We start from the raw sequence: 17592 nt of genomic DNA on the forward strand, positions 1-17592 counted from the left end.
TATCCGAATCTTTACCCGCTCTTGCTATTTCGGATCCGGGTTCTTTTAATAGGCCTATCCATCCAAGCCTTTTTAAATTGAAAGCCCAAAATATTCTAAGACCTCCTACCTCATTTCTTTTATTTCTTACAAATTTTTGTTTCTTCCTTGCATATCCACGTCTTTTTCGTCAAACTTTATTTAACTTGAAAATGTCGATATACATACACAATTTCAAGGATCTTAACAAATGTCTGCTTTGAAGGAGATTCAGAGATATTGACAAGGATCTTAACAAATAAGGATGGAGATCTCTCTTTAGAGAACATTTTACAAGACATAAGAGAATGGGCTAAGAAGTTCAAGGATATTAAGTTTAATTTCAAAAAAAGAAGTTGTAATAATGTAGCTCACTTACTTGCAAAGTTTGGTTGTGTTTCTTCCCTGTTCTACTCTAGTTGTTTTTTACCGCCAAAATGGCTCCAAAACCAATTGTATTGTGACTTTATTCAATCAATATAACATCATTTTCGACGAAAAAAAAAAACATACACAATTTCAAGCCAATCGGACAGACTATACAGTAAAACCTCTATAAATTAATAAGGTCGGGACCATAAAATTTTATTAATTTATAGAGGTTTTAATTTATCGTCGATAAAATTAATTTTTTTTTTAACATCTAAAACACTTTATTGATATGAATCAGAATATACAAATACAACCAATGGTATTATCATTAATACTGCTATTGTCAATACCACTACAACTACTACTCCCACTAATATTACCACTACCGCTAGGTTATACTTTTTAGAACACAATTCACTCTATTTGGAGGGAGAGAAATGATAGGCTCCATGGGGAAGACCCTTCATCGATGGAGAAGCTGGTGAAGCTGATTGACAAGAACATTCGCAATAGATTAAACACAATGCGTGATGGAGAAGGCACTAGAATTCAAACCTTAGTTTGAAGCAAGATTTTATTAAAGTTGGTTTTTGCTTAACAGTTTGCAAAAATGATGTAAAAATAGTTTATTTTTCTTTTGAATCTAATTTAACATTAGATTCAAAAAAAAATGTTGAATTGATCCTGTCATGTGCATATGTCCATAGATTTAGACTCCTTCCCCCTTCCCTACTACGAAAAAGATTGAGAGCCTTTATTTTGAAATGAAAAACTTTGCCGAGGGAAAACTCAGACCTTAAAAAGAAGACCCATGTTCATCATAGGTCTAGGTCATCCTGAACAATTCAGGTATTACTTGATACATACGACTTTCTTTTTTCGGCCGGACCACGGCTCTTGACCTCCAATCAAGCTATAGACCTTTCAACTTCCAGGAAGATGACCCCGCCATAGAAAGAGCCGCTTTTTTTTGCTTGATAGGGGGGCTTCCATTCACCAACAAAGACTAAAAGTGCTCTCCGAACCGTGCTGGATATTTTGATTTTTACATACAACTAAATCTTATGGATGACATATGATTATGGGCTGGATAAGTCATGGCAATCCAAGTTTCATATCAACCGTAAACTTCCCCAATGTCTGGCGCTCACAAGCTTTAAATCGATTGAAACTGGCATATTTTCTTTGCCTTGGTCCCACTACCATATTTTGGCTTTAAAATGTTGCAACTCAAGCTAGTTCGTACGTATACAGACAGTGAGACAGAAGTGTGAAGAAAGAGTTATGACATACGAGAATATGACTTATGCACAAAAGTACGAGAAAGAGTTAAAGGGTCTTAATATGGGACGTCTGAGAGGCATGCCTTTCAGAACAACCAATGTTTTCTCTTTGGCTTCTGCTGAACTGGAGCAGCTACACTCAGAAAGGAAGATCATAATCAGTGTCAAGCACAAAAGCCACCATTTCGTTACATTTCCAAAGCACAAAACAAACCTTGAATATCATATAAAGAGTTATAATGCACCTCTGACCAGAAACTTAACCATAACTCTGCACAGTTGCAAACATAAATAGTCACAACTTTGTAACACTGCATTTATCATATGTCACTTCAAATCAAATAGCATTATGCGAAAGTGAAAGGAAAAAAAAAAAAATTTACTCTAACCACGCTTAGGTGCTTGGTATTGAGGTGTAATTTCAATGAAGCAAGTGTCTCTAAAGGATGTCAGCAGACATATCTTTGCTGCAAACTGCACAAAGGGAGATATGAAGGAAATTTTGTAAGAAACAGGAAAAGGAAAACTACACGAAATTATTGGTTATTTCTCATAGGCACTCCCAGGCCCAAAGACAAAAGAGTTTGTATGTGGTTACGTTACATGTCTTCACACGATATGTGAAGTATTCATCTATTTATGTAATCCATAAGGACAAAAAGTAAACTTACTCTATCTGCCGCTGCTTGTAGGGTTATATGGTCTCCCCATTCTCCAAGTCTGTAATTTACGTTGTGAAACATTTCTTCAACAAACAAAAATAGAGTTTAGAAGCTTAATTAGAAAATAATATGTTTGCAGAACATACTTTGCCATCCTCTTGTAATATCGTTTGTATTTCATTGGAACATAACTTGCATACATAGAGCGATTGTCTTTGAGCTGAAATTAGAAGAGAGAAGAGCAATTAGGAAATGAGATGAGAGGAGAGATGTGTACACCTACTTTTCAAACGAATATCTATGTCGCAAAAGAATAACTCCAACTGCTACAATGGTTTAATAATACACATAAAACATAGACATATAGATGGGTGCCTTTGTACATCGCTTAGAACTCATAAGACAGCTCACCTGTTTTACAACTTCTCCCCTAACTTGTTTGTGGTAATCTGAAGATCGGTATAATTGGTCAGAGAGTGCTCGAAACTGAAAAGACATTATTCTCAATAAGATATCACAAACCGGAGAGAGATAACAAAATGAATGACAGATTGATTTAAATGTAGCATCCATTCACCTGGCAGTTTCCATCACCAGAGACCTTCAACTCACACAAACCGTACACATGAAGTCTACAAAGACAATTAAACTTAAGAATTACCAATTAAATTTGAAAAAAGAATCCTACATAATCACTCTCAGCTTGTCTTTTTAAGTGTAAACATCACACAATAATTACACAAACATGTTCACAATAATGAGTGAGCGTCCTATCTATATTGAGAAAGGGGAAGAAGTGACCATCAGAAATGTATATTGAGAAAGGGAAAGAAGTGAGCATCAGAAATACCTTTGAAGAAGGCGTTGATGATCCAAGGTAGCATCATTTAAGTTGGGAATATAAGAATTAATCCGTGGAACATGCTGGAAACCAAGAACTTGTATTTAGAGGGAGTGAGAGATAGAAAGAGCTAGGATGGTTTCGTTATGTACAAATTAAATATCTAACGGCCAATAATAAGACATTGCTTGTATTGTTGGTACTAGAAACAAGCTTACAGGTACGGGAGCAAGATTCGAGAGGCGTCTGCCGACTGCACCATCTAGTTTACTGTACTCTTCAGATAACATAAGAGCAATCATCCGATCATCTTCCGTCTCCTTTTGACTGCTCCAAGAGGTTGAACTCGAAGAGTCCCCCATGATTTAAAGCTCGTTCCTTTCTAATTGCTTCAAGAGGTGCAGCTGGGACACAAATGAATTGAATTATTTAATGATTTGAGTGATGAACACAACCTAAAATATTCTTCCGTGAGGAAAAAAAAATCTAAGAGATGATTATATATATATCCAGACAATTTCACGTAACCGTGAGAAGATGACAGAGAGCGTGAAAGAGGGGAGCGCAAGGATAAACGGAAACAGAAGGCAAAGTGTACATAATAGGGGGGTGGGGGGGACGATAGAAGATGAAATAAAAAGGAATCGATTGGATCTGGGAATGCGCCAAACATCGGGACGATCGGATCTAAAACAGATGGAAAGAATAAGGATTCAAAGAGCAGAAAAGTTGAAACCTTTCAAGGCGAAGGAGACAGGAAGATAAGCAAGCAGGTGCCGACGATCTTTTCTTTGACGGCTTCAATGTTGGTCCAAAAGTCCAAAGTTCACAACTTATTAAAAAGACAATGGCAGTTTGTTGGTTGGCGGGTATATTGACCTTCTTACAGCACTCCTCTAAAACCGCGTTCTTTTCTTATACTCCCTTCTTTCTTTTCCTTCTTGGCGTAAATTCATTCCACTTTTTGATTCCAAGAAAAGTGAACTTTAGGTAATCCAATAACGTTCAATAGATCACAGGTCCATATGATTTCTTTCCAAAGTAAACCTTTTGTCCTTGTACTTCATATTCGTTAATGCACTCAAGTCTACCTTTTTCTTAATTTACTACAACATTAGTATCGGGATCATACATTTCAGTGCCCAACCCTCCTCTTCTTCTTGTTGTGCATTTCCCTGGATGTCAAATTGATAAGTTCCTTAGGTATGGCTGCTCCACTACTTTTTAAAGCCGCAACCAAATCAGGGAATAGGTTCCTGTCGTCCTCATTCACAAACAAAATGGCAGTGCCCTTCTCTCCCATCCTAGAGGCCCTACCAATTACATGTATGTACTCCTTGATGGTACTAGGCATGTCAAACACTATCACCTGCCTTACCACCAAGAGGTCAACTCCTCTGCCTAGAACTCCCGTTGATACAAGAACGGGCACCTCTCCACCCAAAAACGATCCCATCACATCTCTCCTCTCCTTCATTGGCTTCTCCCCATGGATCGATAGAGCTTTTATCCCCGTGACAACAGTTATAGCATTAGCCAAGAGATCTGCACCAACCCTTGAACTCACATAAACAACAGCTGGGGGATTGAAATGGTTTTGACTTCTCAGTATCTCAAAGAGTTTCTGTTTCTTTTGCTTCGCATCAACCCAGATAGCCAATTGGTTGACAGCCTTGTTAGGTTTGTTGGGTTTACCTATTGATACCGAAATGATTTCCTTCGCTAGAGACCCTCCCACCTTCTCCACCTCACTCGAGACTGTTGCAGAGAACAGCAAGACCTGCGGTTGTGACAAGGCCTGAAATATTTGCATCACCTGATCCCTGAAGCCTCTCTGAAGCATGCAGTCAACCTCATCCAGCACAAACATCATGATGTTATCAACTTCAATGGTGTGCTTTGCTAGAAGGTCCACAACTCGGCCTGGGGTACCAATGATCAATTCAACACCTTGTTGAATGCGGTAGAGTTGTCCAGACATGGGGTCACCACCTACAACGAGTGCAGTCTTAAATGGCAGTCCCTTTCCGAGCATTTTTGCCTGATCTTCAACTTGGACACAGAGCTCTCTAGTTGGAGCCAAAACCATAGCCAAGGGGCACCTCTGGTCTGAGGGATACTCAGAGCGATATGTTGTACAACGAGAAATAATAGGAACAAGAAAAGAAGCTGTTTTCCCAGAGCCGGTGTCGGCTGAGGCGAGCACACTTTTGCCGCTTAAAGCAGCTGGAATTGCTTGCATCTGGATAGGAGTGGGAAAGTCATAGCCAGCGGTTTCTAAGTTGAGAAGAAGCTTAGGAGGAAGCCCACATGAAGTGAAAGTCAAGGCAGGTGGGGGGACTGCTGCTCCTTGTCCTTGGACATGAATCTCAAGCTTCCTTCTAAGCATCTGAGCATCATCGAAAGAAGATCCTGGTTCTCTAACATAGAAGCACTCATCTGTGGCAGGAAACACTCTAGCAGCGTTGTCAACCCTTCTCAGGAGTGTTTGNAGGAAGCCCACATGAAGTGAAAGTCAAGGCAGGTGGAGGGACTGCTGCTCCTTGTCCTTGGACATGAATCTCAAGCTTCCTTCTAAGCAGCTCAGCATCATCCAAAGAAGATCCTGGTTCTCTAACGTAGAAGCACTCATCTGTGGCAGGAAACACTCTAGTAGCGTTGTCAATTCTTCTCAGGAGTGTTTCTTTACACTCGAGGCTGCAGACGTCATCGTTGGTCTCGTCACAAATGTATTCACCATAACGATTGCAGATAACACATTTAGGCTCCCCGGAAAGAGGGGCTCTTTGATCTATAGACTTTTGTTTGACAACATCTACAACAACGATAACAAAAAAAAAACCCAAATTTAGAAAATGGCTGATAAAGTAAAACTCTTAGAAATGTCAAAGGGCACTAAATGAGCTCAATAAAACAGAAGATGGATCAGATCTCGGTTCTCATGTCAGAAAAGGAGAGTCGATGCAAGAATTACGAATTTACTATTTGGTGCAGAGTACAGACTAAACTAACCAGTGAGGTGCGGGACGCATCCTTCTTCGTTCATTATTCAGAGGAACCAGCTTCTGCAATCTATGCACAAGACAAGATGTTGAATCAGTAAAACATCGTCGACGAAAAGAAAAATACCTAACACATGGAACCAGAGCTCCCCTGGAACAAAGACATCAATCTCAATGTTGCAACTGAAAGAGAGTAGAACCAAATCAGATTTACAAATAATAGATTCGCAAACAGAAGGAGTTTCCGATCGTAAGGTTGATCGATCAATGGCAATTCACAAGGGGACGAGAGGGGAAGAAAAAGAAGAAGAAGAAGACAATTGAGGGGGATATAATAGGACATATGAATGGGCTTTTACTGGGCCATACACAATCAGGCTCGGCTGCAAATATCCATACACAATCAGGTTCGGTCTTACATAAAATATTCACTATTAAAATTCCCACAATATACATGGATTTCCAAAACTTTACCAACTCGTAAAATTGGTTGACGATCTCAACGTCAAATATGGCCCGAGTTATGGCCTCCTATTGAATGGAATTATTCCAAATCCACTTTTCGTCGTCACTCGTCAGAGAAACTCATAGATTCTCTCAATCGCGGTACAAAGAACGGGGAGACGACCTCGTCAAATAAGATTTGAGTATGGGTGGGCTGCTGCGAACAGGAAAAGAGAAAGGATTAGGAAAAAGGTCGCCGCTGTTGAAATATAATAGGTTAATGCAATCAGAATATCAGATTGAGACGTATGTACCTGCTTGACATGCTGCCCTTGTAGATATTTTATGCAAGTATTACTCTCCTCACTTCATGAAGAAAACTTCACAACAACACAAGTGCTGAGAGTCCCTTTTCTTTTAACACATCCTACACGTACGCAAGAGAAACTGTGAAGGGGGAACTAATATTTGATAAGAGCAGGTAGTGATGCATGAAGTTCTGACAAGCACTGGAACATCCAGTTCAGTAACTGTTCTCTTGGTAGCTCCAACAGAAGTTCCGCCTGCACATATCATGTAAAGCCCTTAAGTTCAACTTAAGCGTGGCATATGAAAAAAAAAAAAAAAGATTAACCACTAATTTACTCATAAACTACACCATTATTTGATCTCCTTCGTGTATCAAGGAGCTTCGGTAAACGTCACAAGTCATGGAATCTGTGATCAGCTTGAACACCTTCTTACTCATATTTGTTTTCATGACAACTATCTTGCCTGATGCATATATTCTGTTTACTCCAAGATCAGCTGCCATGCGTCTCACATACAGCTTCTTTAAAATGATCTCCATGGAGTAAGGTTCTTTCCCATATTGGCGACGCAGGTTCTCTGTGAATTGCATTAGACTCCACATATCTTTCTCAGCTGCTTTTTCAGCTTCATTGATGATCTCCATCGGATTTTCCAGGTAATTTACATACTCAGAGGGAAGCCTGGGATTAATATTTATGTCAATCTGGAAAACAGAGCAAGAAAATGAAAAATTAGAAAGGCATCAATTACTCCAGTAAGTTCGAGGCATAACAACTGCTTTGAAATTTTAACTTTTCTCCAGTTACTCCTGCACAAGTAATTAAGAGACCTAAAAACTATCATATTTAGCCTTCATGATACACTTGGAAACATTCTGATATATTTTATTTTGTTTTTGGCAACAGGAAACATTCTGTCATTTTTAATCTAAAGCAAAACCTTTCTTACAAGTTGAAATGGAACATACCATCACAAGGTTATATGGAACCGAAAAAATACGGAGTTCCTCCACCTAGAAACAACCAACAAGATTGGCTCACAAGTCAATAACCAAGCCAATTATTAAAAAAGATAAACATAAGGCTCATCAGTGTCATAATCAGTGAGAATGCAGAAGGAGACTTGAATCTTAATATACCTTGGACAGACTCTCAAATAGCATTTCAAAGAAGAGATCGATACCGACATTTCCAACATCCCCCGTCTGTTGTTCTCCAAAGATAGTCCCAAAACCTCTTATACCCATATCCCTCTCCGCAAGTTGGAAACCTTGTCCAAGTTCACGGCATTCTTCAAGAGCGCTAAGCCTTTCCTGCAGAGTCAGCTTATACATTACATGCCAGCGTCTGCCAAGGGAATAGAACAAATAAAGTCACCCCCAATACCAGTGCTTGATCAGAGAGTAGCGATTTATCGGGATAAAATAGATAGGCATGAGCTTCTTTATCCGCCCGACCAACCCTTCCACGCAACTGTTGACCGCAACAAAAGAAAGAAATCTAAGAAGCTATTCACCTTTTGTTGTGAAAGATAACTACAATAGAAATGACGCAAAATAAAGAAAAACAGGTAACTTTGGCACCTGGTACAACTGAGCGAGCCCAAATTGTTGAACATCCTGAATGATTATGGTATTTGCATTTTGAATATCAAGTCCACTTTCAACAATATTAGTACATATGAGGATTTTGATCTTTCCTTGCGCAAATCTCTCCATCGTTTCCTCTAGTTGTTTCGAGTATTGCTGTGTATATATCAATGTAGCAGAATAGCATAAACAGTGGTTATGAGGATTCCATGAAATGTGCTTATATCGGATGAATGAGCATCCAAATGTCAAGTGCTGCTAAGAAAGGCCACAACATACCTTTCCATGTGCCATAGCAATGTCAATATCTGGAAATGCTTCTTCAAGAAAATCCATCACTTCTTCTAGTCCTGATAAGGACGAATAAAGTGGTAAATCGATAATGGACAAATGTAAAGGCTGGAAATGAGGAAAAAAAAAAATATTCCACGGTCAAGAAGTTTCTGATTATACTAGTCTCTGAGTTACGACCAAGATCAAAGGTAGTCATATTAAGAGAAAACGTAGCAAAAGACAAATCGCATTCTACCCTTAATCCGAGGCAAGACATAGAAAACTTGGCCACCACGATCCAGCTCGTTTTTTATTGCTTCTATCACCTTTTCCTTACGGTATGACGAAAGATGGGTTTTTATTGGAATCCTCTCCGGAGGCGGTGTGGAGATTAGACTAAAACATTAAGAAAACAAAGGCTTATTTATTAGTCTCATCAAATTCTATCAGTGCGTATATAATATGNTAGTACATATGAGGATTTTGATCTTTCCTTGCGCAAATCTCTCCATCGTTTCCTCTAGTTGTTTCGAGTATTGCTGTGTATATATCAATGTAGCAGAATAGCATAAACAGTGGTTATGAGGATTCCATGAAATGTGCTTATATCGGATGAATGAGCATCCAAATGTCAAGTGCTGCTAAGAAAGGCCACAACATACCTTTCCATGTGCCATAGCAATGTCAATATCTGGAAATGCTTCTTCAAGAAAATCCATCACTTCTTCTAGTCCTGATAAGGACGAATAAAGTGGTAAATCGATAATGGACAAATGTAAAGGCTGGAAATGAGGAAAAAAAAAAATATTCCACGGTCAAGAAGTTTCTGATTATACTAGTCTCTGAGTTACGACCAAGATCAAAGGTAGTCATATTAAGAGAAAACGTAGCAAAAGACAAATCGCATTCTACCCTTAATCCGAGGCAAGACATAGAAAACTTGGCCACCACGATCCAGCTCGTTTTTTATTGCTTCTATCACCTTTTCCTTACGGTATGACGAAAGATGGGTTTTTATTGGAATCCTCTCCGGAGGCGGTGTGGAGATTAGACTAAAACATTAAGAAAACAAAGGCTTATTTATTAGTCTCATCAAATTCTATCAGTGCGTATATAATATGAAACACATCATGTCGCAACCTGGCATCCCGGAATCCAGTCAAAGCTAAGTACAGTGTCCTTGGTATGGGTGTTGCGGATAATGTAAGCACATCCACCGATGTTTTGAAAGATGCAATCTTTTCTTTCTGCTTGACCCCAAATCTCTGTAAAGTTAGAAAAGAATATCATCAACTAACTAATCCAAGTATCATTCCAAGATTATGGCATAAACAACTAATTTCAATGAATATAGAGCAGAACCTGTTCCTCATCAACCACAAGGAGACCTAAGTTACTGTACACAACACGGCTCCCGAGAAGTGAGTGAGTGCCCACAATGATATTGAGATGTCCATTTTTAATCATTTCCAAATGCTCCTCCTTTTCTGCTTTAGTCTGCATAATGTCGAAGATGTGACTATGGTCAATTCCAGGTAAATACCATGAACAACTTACACACAGCAGACAGCATGTAACCCACAATACCTGAAACCGACTTAAAAGGCCCACTTTGATTTGTGGATACAAGGAAAACCGCTCTGAGATGACATCGTAATGTTGCTTCGCCAATACAATAGTCGGTGCTAAAACCATAGCTTGTTTTCCAGCTGAAACCACACAAAAGATGGCTCGTAGAGCAACCTCTGTTTTACCAAACCCAACATCTCCACAGATCAATCGGTCCATAGGTGTTTCTCTCTCTGTCAAATCCTTCTCAACATCCAAGAAAGCCTGCAAGGAAAACTCAGCTTTAAGTAAATTGGAAGATGAATGATGAAAACTAAAAGATAGGTGGCAATAATACCTGCTTCTGGTCGGGTGTAGCGTTATAAGGAAATTGAGCAGTAAAATCAGCCATGATGGGGTTTTTTGGATAAGGATATCTCTTCTGTCTAAGCCTATGAAGATATAGCTCCATCAAGTCAACGACCATTTTCTGAATTGCTACTTTTCCTTTGGTCTTTCTTCTTTCCCAAACACTAGTGTCACTCAGCCGACTCAAAGTCCGAGGCCGTTTGGTCTCATTTGGACTGGAACAGAACATCAATAAACACAGTAAGGTACAGAGACAGGGGCGGGCAAAGGAGGTTTTTTTAATGTACAAAAGGAAGATAGAGCGACGGGACCAAACAAACACATTTTACAAGCGAGTCAAACAAAACTGTGAGCTGAATTTAGAAAGAAGAGGAAAGACGTACAGATTGTATCGGTAGAGCAAACGTGAGGCCTGTTTGAGGGGAAGCTTGGCCATGCCATCTGCATACTCTATAAAGACATATTCGAGGGGCTCTGAGGAATCCTTGGGGACATCAAATTTTATCCCAACAAAACGCCCAATGCCTACTTTCTTGTGCACCACATAATCACCGGAAAGGAGACTGTAAGGGTCAACCTTGTAGCTAAAACCACCCGCACCAGCAGCCTCTGTACCTTGCCTAAATCCTTTGAGCTTCTGCAAACCCCTCTCTTGTTGTTCCCTGACCATATGAATGTACTTCTCGGCCTCCTCAGAGTCCATGGCTGGCCTAGCGGTCTCTCTCTTGCCGAGGTCACGCCGAATCCTCTCGTTGAGGAGGGAAATTGAGTCGCTTTCCGCTAACTCTGGCTTCTCTCTCCATCTGGTAGGTTTTGCGGCAGTAGCGGAGAGAGAGGAAACAGTGACCACCAGCGGAGGAAGAGATGATGAGTTTCGGGTGATGGAGGAGCGCCTGAGCCTGAGCCTGAGCCTGAGAGAGAAGAGCCTCCGCGGCGAAGGAAAGGAGCAGAGCTTGAAGACGAGGGGTATAGTAATCGGGTCGGGATTTGGGAGCAAAGATGTCATCCTTAACAAAGAAAGAAGAACCCCAGAGGTTTTAGATTGAGAAGGGGATAGATAATGAAGAGAGAGAGTGTGAAAATGAGATGCTTAGCTTTTTTTAGCTTAAGGGTGGTTAGTTTGCTACAGGGAGCAGCTTCCAAGCACACATTTTAGGATTTGCGTGGTTGAGTAAAAAATTGTACATCATCCATCCCTTCCGTAATTAAAAAAAACTGGCAATTTTATCCCTTGATTAAGATACAATGTTCCAAAGATTTCATACCAAACAAAGAAGAATACTACTCAAATATAATACTACAAATTTTNTGGCAATAATACCTGCTTCTGGTCGGGTGTAGCGTTATAAGGAAATTGAGCAGTAAAATCAGCCATGATGGGGTTTTTTGGATAAGGATATCTCTTCTGTCTAAGCCTATGAAGATATAGCTCCATCAAGTCAACGACCATTTTCTGAATTGCTACTTTTCCTTTGGTCTTTCTTCTTTCCCAAACACTAGTGTCACTCAGCCGACTCAAAGTCCGAGGCCGTTTGGTCTCATTTGGACTGGAACAGAACATCAATAAACACAGTAAGGTACAGAGACAGGGGCGGGCAAAGGAGGTTTTTTTAATGTACAAAAGGAAGATAGAGCGACGGGACCAAACAAACACATTTTACAAGCGAGTCAAACAAAACTGTGAGCTGAATTTAGAAAGAAGAGGAAAGACGTACAGATTGTATCGGTAGAGCAAACGTGAGGCCTGTTTGAGGGGAAGCTTGGCCATGCCATCTGCATACTCTATAAAGACATATTCGAGGGGCTCTGAGGAATCCTTGGGGACATCAAATTTGATCCCAACAAAACGCCCAATGCCTACTTTCTTGTGCACCACATAATCACCGGAAAGGAGACTGTAAGGGTCAACCTTGTAGCTAAAACCACCCGCACCAGCCTCTGTACCTTGCCTAAATCCTTTGAGCTTCTGAAGACCCCTCTCTTGTTGCTCCTTGACCATATGAATGTACTTCTCGGCCTCCTCAGAGTCCATGGCTGGCCTAGCGGTCTCCCTCTTGCCGAGGTCACGCCGAATCCTCTCGTTGAGGAGGGAAATTGAGTCGCTTTCCGCTAACTCTGGCTTCTCTCTCCATCTGGTAGGTTTTGCGGCAGTAGCGGAGAGAGAGGAAACAGTGACCACCAGCGGAAGAAGAGATGATGAGTGTCGGGTGATGGAGGAGCGCCTGAGCCGGAGAGAGAAGAGCCTCCGCGGCGAAGGAAAGGAGCAGAGCTTGAAGACGAGGGGTATAGTAATCGGGTCGGGATTTGGGAGCAAAGATGTCATCTTTAACAAAGAAAGAAGAACCCTTTCCAGAGGTTTTAGATTGACAAGGGGATAGATAATGAAGAGAGAGAGAGAGAGAGTGTGAAGGAGAGATGCTTTAGCGCTTTTAGCTTAAGATTTTAGGATTTGCGTGGTTGGGTAAAAAAACTGTATGTACATATCATCCGATTTTGATCCATCCCTTAATAAAACTGTATGTAATTTTTTATCCCTTGATTAAGATATGAATGTAATTTCCAACGATTTCATTCCAAACAAAGAAGAATACTATTCAAATATACTATCTTCTGCCTGGATTGTTGTTTCGGGGACACTTCTTAATTGATAACATATGCATACACCCAAGATGTTGCATTAATCTATCGCTGAACAGATTATATATAACACTCCCATGAGTTATATGACTTATGAATGCTACACATACATACATTACACACGAGAGTTTTTTTTTCTTTTCTTTTTATTGTAATAATTGGCTTAAACATAGTAAATCATGCCAACTTCAATGAGGCTGATGTGAGGAACGTTGAGTGCTACAGCTGGTCCTCTGCAGTTCTTCCTCAAGAAAGAATAGCCAATATCAATCGTCATCTTCTTCAACCAGGACGATGATTTCCTCGATTTCACATATGAGTGACCCATTATATATGCTACACCCGCCTCTTTCGCTCGTATTAGATCCATTAGCTCTTCCCTCACAGAGGACTCCATCCCAGCACCACCACTTGACGGCGTTAACCTGAACCTCACACGCCGCCTCCTCACTTGCCCTTGTGGATACTCATCCTCGTACACTGAGCGCAAACTCTGCAGGGTCATGGATTTGCTACTGCTTTCTAGTATGGTGGGCTCACCAAAATCATTTTCCTCTGAAACCGCCGTCAGGATTGAGTTAGAGAGACTCTTCTGACTGCTTAAAACTGCCATTCTCCCATCATAGGATTGAGACTCAGAAGAAGCCGAGGAGGATTGTTGGAGGTCGCTTGCTTCCATCTGGATGAACTCCGCTATGCTCTGTACAAGCTGATTCTCAAAGTCCCCGTCTTCCCGTTGAATGTCCTTGTACCCGTACCTCACTACGCACCTGTACATACGATAAGGCTTGGGGCAAACACGCCCAATGAGATAGCGTTCCTCAGGAGACACATGAGGCACTGGAACTGATTTCACACAAACAAACACCACGACTTTATGGAATGCCGGGAGATTGGTGACAAAGTGAGAGAAAATTGCAGGAACCCCAGTTGCAAGTTCTGAGTATACGAGTCCTATTCCAGGCACACGTACAATACCAAGACTAGGTCCTAATCCCAGCAACCACTTCAACGAAACTTTGTTATGAAGATCAAAGCTGTATTTCCTGCGGGTCCCATAGTGCCACACATACATGGCAATCATGAGTATGAACGCAAGCACCAAAGGCACCCAACCACCCTGGGGAACTTTCATGAGCGCTGCTGAGAGGTACACACCTTCAATTATCCATACAGTTCCAAGAAACAAAGCCGCTAGAAAAATACTCTTCTCCCAAACCACAACTATGACAAGAGCCATGAAAAACGTCGTGACGAACATTACTATTATGCATGCGAGTCCTGTGGTGAGTATTAAGAGAAACACCATCAAACAATCAGATCCTGGAGAGGGAAAAAAAAAATAGTTTCCAATAATATAAAGTTTACCGTAGGCATTTCCAATCAAAGTTGTGTCTCNACACCTTCAATTATCCATAGAGTTCCAAGAAACAAAGCCGCTAGAAAAATACTCTTCTCCCAAACCACAACTATGACAAGAGCCACGAAAAACGTGGTGACGAACATTACTATTATGCATGCGAGTCCTGTGGTGAGTAATAAGAGAAACACCATCAAACAATCAGATCCTGGAGAGGGAAAAAAAAAAAAAATTAGTTTCCAATAATATAAAGTTTACCGTAGGCATTTCCAATCAAAGTTGTGTCTCGAAAGCCTATAGCTATTGCAAGAGTAAGGATCATTAGGATCCAGTTGATCTCCGGGATATAGATCTGTCCATATATATGTTTCGAAGTGTGGACTACTTTGATGCGTGGGAAGCACCCAAGGGCATGACATTGTTTGATTATTGAGAACGTAGCGGTTATCACAGCCTGACTGCCAACAATGGCTGCAAGCGTGGCAATGACAAAGACAGGCCAGAAAACAGTATCTGCATAATGGACCAGGATCATGTAAAATCGTCAGTTATCACAAGGAAACAAGTGAATATTGAACACTGGGTGTCAGAATGAACGAACCTGGGATTGAATCGTAAAAGCTGTTAGGAATAGACCCGAGGTTCTTTGACAAGAAAGCTGCTTGGCCCATGTATTGTACCACTAGGCAGGGGTACACGACAACAGCGAAAGCAAGCTGCACAAAACAAAAAGAAGAGAATGTAAAGAAACAAAGCTGCGAAACCAGCATGGACTTATATTGATGGATAACTAGCAATGTTGACGGATAAAAATAACTGAACTAGACACGCAACCTCTGCTTACTCTGATTGAGAGCGAGGTGAAATGGCCAAGATTTGCAAACATAGCTTCAGTACCTGATAAGACAGTGATGATTACTTTAGCGAACCAGCTCATTAGACCATTGACTACAGGATTCAAAACAAACAATTTTACGGTCATGTCTTGATCCAGAACAGAACTACCTGTCACAGAAAGAAGAACCCCTCCAAGAGAAATCCATCCATCTTGACCAGTCACTCTGAAGAATTTGATGATATAATGCGGGGAAATTGCATGTATTATCTTTGGATTCCAGTGTATGATGTTGTATAAACCGATGAAGAGTATTGAAATAAGCCAGATTATCACAATTGGTGCAAACATGAAGGCCACCCTGTGAGTACCACAGTGTTGTAAAGCAAACAGTCCAACCAATACGACACAGGCGACCACCAGAAGTTCGCCTGCAGTGAATTAAGAGAAGACCTTCAGATATCCCTCCAAAACAAAAGAGAGTCAACAAGATGTATTCAAACAACAAGATACAAGCACATGATCCAAGTAACACGCATTAGATACCATCAGTCAATTTCTTCTCTGTAGCTTGCAAGCCTGACATGGACGACATAACTGAAAGGAAGCAGGAGTGACTCAGTCAGATATTGACCAAACAAAAAACCATACTGATGAATATAAAATAGAAGAATACTCACGAAGAAGGTGGGTGATTTCAACTACAAGTAACAGCAGATGATATTGAGCAACTCCAAGGAGGGAGGGAGGGAGGCATACTTTACCTGATATAGCTGGAGTCAGGACCCCGTCTCCTATGACTATAGCAGCTCCAAAAAGCACAAGGACGAGCAAAGCGGTCCTCAGGCTTTTGTGCTTTTCAAGAAAACTTGTAAAGCGGGATGAACTTCCAGTACCCGTGGACGGACCAAATTTGTAAGCTGGGAGCTCTTCATCAGCAGCTTGCTGGTTAGGAAGTAAGCTAAGCTTTGCATTCCTACAAAGCAGCGAATAGAGAGCAAACGTTCCGCCTAGAGAGAGGGAAACAAAAAAAAAGGGGGAAAAAAGACTGTATTCAAGCCGAGGCTCTTAAAAAATTGGCAGCAGAAGGAAAGATAAAAGTTGAACAGAGGAGGTTGCTCGTTTCCTACTGCACCTTCTCCATTGCCATCGGCACTCAGTAAAAGAAGAAGGTACTTGAGAAGAGGAATCAGGGTGAGGGTCCAGAAAATCAAAGAGAAAGCACCAAATACGGTTTCCTCGGTCTGATGCTTATGCAACTTTCCAATAAATGTGCTACGAAAGACATAAAGAGGAGAAGTACTGAGGTCACCGTAGACTACACCAAAACTCTGGTAGGCCAAAATCAAGTTCCTCGAGCTCGAGAGATTAATCCACGGCAGCTGAAGGAACAACAAAACAATTCAGTAAGTCTTTTTTCTTTATTTTTTAGATTAAGTAGACAAGAAGAAGAAGAAGAAGAAGAAGAAGAAGAAGAAGAAGAAGAAGAAGAAGAAGAAGAAGAAGAAGAAGAAAGAGGTAGAAGAAATGAAAGCACAAGCTCGCCAAAGAAGAGTTTAAAGTGGGCATAATAAAGGAGCTAACTTGAGAAGGATTCCGACGGGGCAAGACTCCAGATTCGGCCGCCGGCATCATCGCGGACAAAAAGATCAATCGAGAGCGAATCAGGTTGGAGTGGAGGAGCTCTTAAACGAAACCCATCATCATCTTATCTCTAATGAAGTATTATTTGTCTCTCTCTTCTCCTATCATCAAATCTCCAACCTTAAATTCTTTTTAGTTTAACTCTTAATTAATAATACTCTCTCAACGCGGGAGGGAACCTTACTGTGTGCATCTCCTCCACTCACTCCTATCTCTCTCTCTATCTAATCATCTATCTATATATAATCTCAGGCTCCAATTAGCAATTTTCCTCGAGAAGGGAAACTCACACACAGAGTCTTTTTGACTAGCAATAATCAGCTCCAATAAGCAATTTTCCTCGAAAAGTGAAACTCACTCACTCACGGACAGGCTGCACAGTCTGACTGGTGGGGGGGGGGGGG

At 40.8% G+C, this 17592-nt stretch overlaps 4 protein-coding genes across 8 annotated transcripts; all 4 read right to left on the reverse strand.

Annotated features, from left to right (window-relative positions):
• Positions 1 to 1536: 1536 nt before the first annotated feature.
• LOC109124841 (OTU domain-containing protein DDB_G0284757) lies at positions 1537 to 4102 on the reverse strand. Of its 2 annotated transcripts, none has more exons than XM_010498100.2 (10): positions 3692 to 3797; positions 3395 to 3580; positions 3186 to 3259; positions 2913 to 2967; positions 2747 to 2821; positions 2482 to 2555; positions 2345 to 2393; positions 2063 to 2147; positions 1888 to 1944; positions 1537 to 1806 (listed from the first exon to the last, which is right to left on the reverse strand). In XM_010498100.2, the coding sequence occupies exons 2-10, from the start codon at positions 3536 to 3538 to the stop codon at positions 1760 to 1762; spliced, it is 660 nt and encodes a 219-aa protein (XP_010496402.1). In that variant the 5' UTR covers positions 3539 to 3580; positions 3692 to 3797; the 3' UTR covers positions 1537 to 1759. The 2 variants fall into 2 exon arrangements, with proteins under 2 accessions (XP_010496402.1, XP_010496401.1); XM_010498099.2 differs by lacking the exon at positions 3692 to 3797 and adding an exon at positions 3913 to 4102 and having other exon boundaries at positions 1541 to 1806.
• A 100-nt stretch (positions 4103 to 4202) lies between these two features.
• Positions 4203 to 6429, reverse strand: LOC104773483 (DEAD-box ATP-dependent RNA helicase 41). The gene is made up of 3 exons (XM_010498101.2): positions 6189 to 6429; positions 5823 to 5991; positions 4203 to 5650 (listed from the first exon to the last, which is right to left on the reverse strand). Exons 1-3 carry the CDS (start codon positions 6220 to 6222, stop codon positions 4312 to 4314), a joined length of 1542 nt encoding a protein of 513 aa, XP_010496403.1. The 5' UTR covers positions 6223 to 6429; the 3' UTR covers positions 4203 to 4311.
• Positions 6430 to 6513: 84 nt separating this feature from the next.
• On the reverse strand, positions 6514 to 11806 carry LOC109124517 (ATP-dependent DNA helicase At3g02060, chloroplastic-like). The gene is made up of 14 exons (XM_010498102.2): positions 11096 to 11806; positions 10702 to 10927; positions 10383 to 10628; positions 10158 to 10292; positions 9936 to 10060; positions 9708 to 9847; positions 9458 to 9528; positions 8517 to 8678; positions 8320 to 8406; positions 8073 to 8246; positions 7902 to 7946; positions 7281 to 7637; positions 6937 to 7185; positions 6514 to 6839 (listed from the first exon to the last, which is right to left on the reverse strand). Exons 1-13 carry the CDS (start codon positions 11716 to 11718, stop codon positions 7084 to 7086), a joined length of 2493 nt encoding a protein of 830 aa, XP_010496404.1. The 5' UTR covers positions 11719 to 11806; the 3' UTR covers positions 6514 to 6839; positions 6937 to 7083.
• A 1550-nt stretch (positions 11807 to 13356) lies between these two features.
• LOC104773486 (potassium transporter 4) lies at positions 13357 to 17568 on the reverse strand. Of its 4 annotated transcripts, none has more exons than XM_010498106.1 (10): positions 17129 to 17568; positions 16680 to 16926; positions 16309 to 16554; positions 16091 to 16141; positions 15715 to 15975; positions 15554 to 15606; positions 15311 to 15425; positions 14968 to 15222; positions 14753 to 14875; positions 13357 to 14507 (listed from the first exon to the last, which is right to left on the reverse strand). In XM_010498106.1, the coding sequence occupies exons 1-10, from the start codon at positions 17177 to 17179 to the stop codon at positions 13513 to 13515; spliced, it is 2397 nt and encodes a 798-aa protein (XP_010496408.1). In that variant the 5' UTR covers positions 17180 to 17568; the 3' UTR covers positions 13357 to 13512. The 4 variants fall into 4 exon arrangements, with proteins under 4 accessions (XP_010496408.1, XP_010496405.1, XP_010496409.1 ...); XM_010498103.1 differs by having other exon boundaries at positions 16225 to 16554; XM_010498107.1 differs by lacking the exon at positions 14753 to 14875 and having other exon boundaries at positions 13357 to 14630.
• Positions 17569 to 17592: the final 24 nt, after the last annotated feature.

The sequence above is a fragment of the Camelina sativa genome, unplaced genomic scaffold (genome assembly GCF_000633955.1).
Source record: "Camelina sativa cultivar DH55 unplaced genomic scaffold, Cs unpScaffold00555, whole genome shotgun sequence".
Classification (NCBI taxonomy): domain Eukaryota; kingdom Viridiplantae; phylum Streptophyta; class Magnoliopsida; order Brassicales; family Brassicaceae; genus Camelina; species Camelina sativa.